Source organism: Triticum dicoccoides, chromosome 4B, assembly GCF_002162155.2.
Source record: "Triticum dicoccoides isolate Atlit2015 ecotype Zavitan chromosome 4B, WEW_v2.0, whole genome shotgun sequence".
Taxonomy (NCBI): Eukaryota; Viridiplantae; Streptophyta; class Magnoliopsida; order Poales; family Poaceae; genus Triticum; species Triticum dicoccoides.
In genome coordinates this window covers 592,489,198-592,496,720 of record NC_041387.1, presented here as the reverse complement: position 1 = coordinate 592,496,720, position 7,523 = coordinate 592,489,198, and the positions used below count along the sequence as shown (strand labels likewise).

Below are 7,523 nucleotides of genomic sequence, written 5' to 3'. Positions count from 1 at the left end.
AAGGCGCGTGAGCGCCAGCTTCCTCTCGTGGCGCTATAGGCGCCGAGGAGGAGCTCTCGTTCAAGAATGACCCAAATTGTAACCATGGCATTGCCTTACTTAGGATGACATCGAACTCGATAGAAATTGGACCAAAAGTAATGTACTTGGCACTGACGGTTCAAAATGCTAGTAACATCGATAGAACAGCCTTGGATAAACCCATGTCTGCCGCGGCAGCCACTGGCGGTGAAGCGAGATCAGCGACGGCCACATAGAAATTGAATTTTTTACCACACTTTACTTCTCTTTTGTCACACTTTACTTCTTCATTTTGATCATTTCGGTGGTGGAGTGAGATCTGCCGGGTGAGGCACGGGGCCAGTGTCATTGAGACAATCATGGGGCAAATCATCAATCCCTTGTAAAATGGATCCGGCTTGCCTGCTCCCTTCCTATGCTCCCATCCGTACTCTCACTTCATTCTACGGCTGTCTTTTTTTCTTTTCTTTTTCTAATCTAATCATCTCCCCCACCCTGATTTTAAGGGGGTGGGGCCGGGCCTTATTTTGTTTCAATCAAAACAAACCACATACGTTGGAGCACGGATGGGCAAATCATCCAATCCCCCGACGAATGCGGCCTAGGTTGGTCTGAATTTGGATTTGGGAGACCACGAGACTAACATCCAGATCAAAACCATATCGACAAGCTGGCCCTAAATAAGGGGAATCCCCTAAACAAAATCCAGAACGAATCGCGGGTATACAATGGCGTGCGTATCATATGGAGATGCTGTTGGGCACGCCGCGGCAGGTGACCCCCGGCGGCGAGCTGGGGGCCAGCAGCTCGTACGGCAGCACCCCGGCGCCGCACCGGTTCCGCCTGCCGTGGTCGGCGTTGCGCCTCTCGATGGTCTCCTCGGCGCGGCGCACGTCGGCCGCGAACATGCCGTGCGCCGCGAGGGCCTCCTCGTCGCCCGTCCACGGCGCCGCGCCCTCGTCGAGGCTCTCGCCCAGGTACTCCTCGTCGGGGGAGTGCGTCGACAGCGTGTCCACCACCGCCATGAACTTGGTCGCCTCCAGCACCCCGGGCATCGCGTTGAGGAACAACCGGTGCGGGTCCGCCAGGAACATGGCGTACTCCGCCGCGTCGCGCTCCGGGTCCGGCAGCAGCCGCCGCATCAGCGGTGGCCGGTTCGGGACGTAGCCGCCCAGCGGGTACTGCCCGAAGTTGAGCGCCGCGTGCTGCGCCGACGCGAGCCAGACGAGCGTGGTCAGGATGTTGGCGAGGTCACGCGGCGTGGACAGCGGCGGCCACCAGGGCGCGTCCCGGAGGTCGGCGTGGCCGACGTGGATCGACTCGTGGTACCACTCTTGGAGCTCGTCGTCGGACTGGACCGTGCCGGCGTCCGGGTAGTAGAGCTGCACGTAGGACTCCACCCAGTTGCCAATGGCGGACCACAACAGAAGCCCATCGTCTGCATAAGGGTAATCCTCGATGAGAAGCCTGATGCCGTGAGGCTGTGTGGCGTCCTCCACAGCCACTCCCCTGAGAACATGAGGATGTCAGTGATCACCATTGTACAAATCATTCTCAGTTACAATGTCAGGCAGTGGTGTGTGGAGGGTACATGCCTGCGGAGGAGGTCGGCGGGGAGGCCCTCAAGGTCGAAGCGCCAGTGGTTGCAATAGTATGCCGAGCTGATCTCGCCAGAGACAGGGCCAGGGGTGAAGCAGGACTCGATCACCCCTTCGGCATTGATCAAGCTCTGCCGCGCAAGCGCATTTATCTCCAGCGTGTACCTCATGTGAGGGTGCAGGAGCTTGAAGATCGGGTGCATTGCGCTCATACGCCGGTGCGCCGCCAGGATGAATGGCTCCATTATAGCATGCGTCCTCAACCTGAAAGAGTTTGTCAAAGTGTACATGGTAAGTATTTCCTTGGTCACACTCGCAGGAGGTGCTCCAGTTTTTTGGAGACAGTTCAAGTAGCAGTGGCATTCCAGTGCATGACTGGGTTTCACTTTCAGTGAATTTCACTGAATTTCAGTCATTTCGGTAGACACCGAAATATTTACCTTTCGGTCAAAATATTTCAGGCATTTCAGTTGCACTCCAGGAATTCAAATCTATTTTTTAAAAAAATTCGCAATTTTCAAATATGTTTTTGAATTTCAAGTGGGTGTTTTGGTCCTTTGGCTGAGATGAAAACCAAAATCACTGAAATTCAGTGATTTCGGTTTGTGCTGAAATATTCCTGAAACTGAAATTTAAAATAACTTCAGCCTAAACAGTTGATAATGAAGAATGAAAAAAAATCATACCAGTGATTAACAAGCTGATGAACACCGGCATCATTGGAGCTGACATGCGCCTTGCCAAGCATCCAGATCCAGTTGGATGTAGCGTCACAGGCAGGGGTAAGAACCCTGCTTGGCTGAGGCTCCCCTGACTGGGCTGGTGGAAGAGAAAGCTCAATCGCGATCGGTTTCAATGTGCCACCTTGAGTCAGGAAGAAGATTGCACGGGTTGCGTATGCTTTCCGTCCCTCAATCGCATTGATCCGATCCAAGAATGGCATGTACACATCATGATGGTCTACAATGAAGAGCTTCTCCTTATCTATTGCCTTTGTTCATAAGGTGTGTGATCAGAATCAGTACAAGAATGATCATTGGTACATAACTGAACATAAATTAAGACTCGGTCGTATGAAGGTACCTCTTGTACTGTCAATCCATTGAGCTGACCAGCAATGTGCCCTTCGGTAATTGATGATTCTGGTGGACCATAGATTGCAGGATCCAGCTTGCTCACTGGTGGGAAAACCTATTTCGATGTAAATCCCCCATGTTAAGTATTTATCAAATAAATACAAAATGGATTACTTTCATTGATCGCCCTAGTAGTATATTAGTACTCCTGATTTCACTAAGGACCATGTATTTTTTAATTACCGTGAGCCTCTCGATGCTAACTGGGTTTATTCCGGCAATAGCCTGCCGTGCAAACTCGTCGTCGCGGAGCCATGCAAACTTGTCCTCTGTGGAATCACAGGATTAAAGCGGCAACTCTCAGGGATACTGAGCCTGAACAAACATTTGGTGATGACACACCAGCATAAGGTAAATTGTGATGAACTTTACTTACTGGAAAGGATGCTAGGTGTGTCATAGCGAAGCATCCCTTCGCTCGACTCCTGAATCTTTTGTACAAATGGTATCTTCTGAAACAGGTGCTCCTGGAGGCCTAGCTTGAGCCTGAGACCCTCCTTGTACAGGTTGTCAACGTGGTGGAAGCCTTGGAAGTTGTGGGTGTCAGCTGAGATTGATGCAATTAGCGAGGGGATTAGGGTGTGAAGTACTGCTCGGAGCCTCCCTGATATAAAGGCTCCCTGTTTCAGCTCCTCAAATGTCTCATCTCGAGGTACGTATATTCGATGCGGCTTCTCCACCCTGCTCTCAGATAGCATGTCTGCACCACAGTTAGGTGCACAATGTTAATTCTAACATTTCTGTATGAGGTGAAATGCCAAATTGTTCTATCTGAAGAATTCATTAGGGTCACTTTGTAAGTAACGGTTTGATTGCCGGTCTTTGAAGTTATAACTAAGCAATAAGCATGCCATATCAGTCACAAAGAATTAAGAAGTGTAATGTAGCACTATCAGAAAAAATCAACACAACTACAAACTAAAGACTCAATTTCATGAAACGAAAATCGGAAAACAACCAACTATTGAACCTTTCGTGGTAAGTAGTGAATACTGACAGTGGTCATGCTTTCTTATGGAGTTCACAGTCACTAGAAACGAAGAAACATGAGAAAACTAAACAATGTAACATAATGTGCTAGATACAGTATATGATGCTTCCAGGTTGCCACTGGACATATGGTTCCAACCTAACTATTCTGTTTCAATTTGATAACTCATGGTGTTTTATCCATGGAGTGCGTCGAATAGATTTTGCAAGAATATGACCAAGACTAACTTTTAGCTCTTGTGTAAACCCATGCTTTTTCTTTGTCAAATTCAGACAGCCTCATTGGATCAAACCATGTGGTCAAGGACTACTGCCTGATGGTTCAAGCTATCAAAGTCTGACAATGACATGGCCTTTGATCAAACAGAACTGGACAAACAATGGTAGATATAGTTGGACAATAAACATACACTTTTCTGTCTTAGGCCAAATTCTGTTTTCCACTATCTGCTAAGGGTTTCAAGAAGATAACAGAACTTACTAGTATCAGTTGGTGGACGACCGGTCCGACATCGACGTGGGTAAGGGATCTTGTCGCCTCCAAGGATTGGTCTGATGAACTCTTTCCCCCTATCTGGATTCCCCAGATCGTTGTACATTGCATAATCATATATTTGGTCAGATATCTTTCGAACCCCGGTGCCATCTCCTCGTAGATCTCTCAGCACCTTCTCCCTTATTTCTCTAAGCCCGGGAGGTGTTTGAGACGGTAAATACGGCTGCATGAGGAGATCATCCATATAATATCACAAATTCAGTATTACAAACTCCCGGTAAATTGAGTCAAGCATAAGGAAATCACTTTACTGATCAAAGAAATCAACTATAAACTGTGTTCGAGAAGGAAAAGAAAAACTATAATCCATTTGAGAATAGGGTGACCATAAGTTGTTTATCATGAACAATGAATTTTCAATGGTCTTGACTAAATTTTCGGCAAATCCTAAAAAGATCGACGAGCCTGTCAGTGTTAACATTGCTGGAAAACATACACATGATTTTTCTTTTTGAAGGAACAGATATATGACACTGATGTCCACTTCGTTCATAAATGTAGTAAGTTAGTGCTAAGAGATTGTTCTCGTACAGGCCACAGATTTTCTCTACTTGGGCCACAATGACATGTCTCAATCAAATCATGCGTTCAAATTGTCCTCCTAGATTTGCACTTAATTACCTCCTTTACTTTATTTTATTTATCAGATTCCAATTTTATTTTCAGACTGTAGCTAATGGCCTCCTTTCTCCCTCTATCAACATCACAGACAACGATGCGCCACCAACTTTAGCAGCCAAAAATCTCTGTTAATCAACGCATGATTGCCATTACGTTTACGTGCACCCAGTCAAGGCCATAACCCAATGCTACCAAGTCCATGACTTCTTCCTGAACCTGAAGCGAAAAAGAAGTGCACGAACGCACGTACCTTGTTGCTGAAGAAGACCCTGTTGCCGTCGCCGGGCAGGTCCCCGGTGGTCTGCACCCAGGAGTTGCAGTCGAAGTAGACGGTGCCGCAGGGCAGCGCGCTGCCCTCGACGACGACGCTCTCGAGGAAGAACTCGCGGTGGTGCCGGTTGGCCACGACGATGGCGCCCGGCTCGCCGAAGCCGGCGTCCACCGTGAACTCCGCCGTGTACACCACGTGCTCCCCCTTGGCGCCCCGCTTCGCGCACCAGTCCTTGACCGACGCCCCGCCGCTCCGCGCCGCCTTCCTCGTCCCTGCCGACGGCACGACGGGTCCATGAGCGTCACGTGTGGGGGCAAAACTAGTTGGGAAACGTGGCAGCGGACAAAAGTAAAATCTGGGACTCCACATAGCTTTGCCGACCACATGTTGATGGGAGAAAAATAAGAGAGAAATGATGGGAGAGGGGAGGAAAACATGCTCATTGCAGTCGTGCGTAGTGATTCTGGTCGGCCCCCTCAACAAAAAGAAAGCGATTCTGCCCGGTCACAAAAACCGGAACGTGATTCTGATCATCAGCTTTGCAATATTCGGCAGTGGTTCTTGGCCTTTTATCATGGAAAATGAAAATGTAGAGGGAATATCCTACTACTGCAAACGCTCGCATGACCGTATCACGAACACGCCATTATTGGATCGTCCGTCTGCGTCTCCTGGTCCTGGCCCCGGTTGCCACCTACCAATTTGGTCTGGACCATGACCATCAACAGCAGCAGACGAGCAGCTAGCATCCCAGAAAGAAGTAAGAACTCGAACGAACAGGGATCGAAACGAATATTTTGGCAAGATTGAACCGCTCCAAAGGCGATTGGGGAAGTCAACTCGGCCGAGCTAGCACTGGTACCAGGAATGAAACTGATTGCTCTGATTGAGAGAGAGAGGGGGGGAAGGAAAGGAAGGATGCTCTGGTGAGTGCTCGCTTACTTGGATCGATCTTGGTGCTGACGAGCTCGAGCACGACGCCCCGGCCGACCATGTCCCAGAGCGCGTCCAGGTGCCCCGCCACCGCCTCCTTGAGGTCCTCCTTCTGCTTCCGCCGCACCGTCAGCGCCGCCCGCAGCGCCACCTTCCCCTGCGGCGGCCTCACCGCCGCCCCCGCGCCCTTCCCAGCCGACGCCAGCCTCGGCAGCTCCTCGCTCACGGCCGCCACCACCACCTTCACGCCCCTCCTGCTGCTCCTCCCTTGCCGCATCGGCGCGAAGCAGAGCTGGTTCCGGCTCCGGCCGGGCTGCGAACTCGAGGTCGCCGGCCGCGCTAGGCCGGCCCCGGCCAGCTCCCTGCACGAGGCGGCCATGCGAATAACCAGCTCCGGCTCCGGCGGTCCGGATCTTTGATGCTCTGTTGTTTACTGTAGGTGGGGGGAGCTAGTGAGGTGAGGTGGTTAGCCGAGAGCCCCGCAGCGTCGGAGTAGTAGAGTAGTACGGAACGATGGAGCTGAGTCAGGGAGAGAGAAGAGTCGTGTGAGCCTTCTGTCCCGCTCGAGTTTTATATTTGCAGTCAAGTCGTGAACAGTGGAGGAGGTGTATGGAACGGACACTACGACGAAGCTGCATGGTTTGCTGTTGACCGGTCGGGGGAGGAGACGAGACGGGTGCAGTATTTTTGGGCTCTGGATGTGTGAATCCGTGTTTTTTTCTGCTCGTGTGAGGCGATCTCGCTGGGTTCAGAATAGCGCTTGAACGGAAATGGAACAGTTTGCACAAAGGAAGACAGGAATCTCCGAAAGGATGTTGGACTTGTGCTGATGTTAGTATAGATATCGCACGTGCTAGTGCTGCGGAGTAGCTAGCATTTCCGGTAAGATTAAAGAACACAAGGACTGAAAATATCTATTGGCAATATTTACACAGACGAATGAATCTATAGTAATGCAATTTTGTTCTACATATCATGGCAACTGTTTTATGTGTCCCCGTAAGAAAAACTTGTTTTATAGTATGTCTCTTTTGCTTCTTTTTTTTGTTGTTGAAATTCATGGACATGTTGCAGTTTCACCTGCAAATTGTTCAGAAATATTAGATTATTTCTCCTGCTGAAGTTGCCATCAGACCATTCGTGTTTTTTATAATATAAAGCATGGCAATTTTATTATTGTAGGTACCTTTGGCGCATTTATTTTTAAATATACCATTGTAGAAGACTATATGATGCAACTCAATTGTATTCATCGGAGTCTGTTACAATATATACAGGTGGTGTCTTGCGTGACAAGCCAACTAACTCCTACAATATCTCTAGGAATCAGCTATACAAGGCTAGAGATAATAGGAGAATCAGTCGGTAATAAATACAGAACTATCACGTTTCAACTC

The 7,523-nt window shown here is 49.3% G+C and overlaps 1 protein-coding gene across 1 annotated transcript; it reads right to left on the bottom strand.

The window, feature by feature from the left end:
• Window positions 1-256: 256 nt before the first annotated feature.
• On the bottom strand, window positions 257-6,686 carry LOC119291638 (probable lipoxygenase 6). Its single transcript, XM_037570429.1, has 9 exons — window positions 6,136-6,686; window positions 5,173-5,465; window positions 4,227-4,464; window positions 3,132-3,455; window positions 2,939-3,024; window positions 2,703-2,810; window positions 2,306-2,610; window positions 1,617-1,883; window positions 257-1,530 (listed from the first exon to the last, which is right to left on the bottom strand). The coding sequence occupies exons 1-9, from the start codon at window positions 6,503-6,505 to the stop codon at window positions 762-764; spliced, it is 2,760 nt and encodes a 919-aa protein (XP_037426326.1). The 5' UTR covers window positions 6,506-6,686; the 3' UTR covers window positions 257-761.
• Window positions 6,687-7,523: the final 837 nt, after the last annotated feature.

Excerpts from the sequence above, each read along its gene's own strand:
- LOC119291638 (XM_037570429.1), bottom strand. The coding sequence starts at position 6,505 with ATGGCCGCCTCGTGCAGGGAGCTGGCCGGGGCCGGCCTAGCGCGGCCG. Across the intron at positions 3,456-4,226 it reads TCGTCCACCAACTGATACTA|ACATGCTATCTGAGAGCAGG; the intron begins GTAAGTTCTGTT and ends ACTGTGGTGCAG. Across the intron at positions 1,531-1,616 it reads CCCGCCGACCTCCTCCGCAG|GGGAGTGGCTGTGGAGGACG; the intron begins GCATGTACCCTC and ends TCATGTTCTCAG.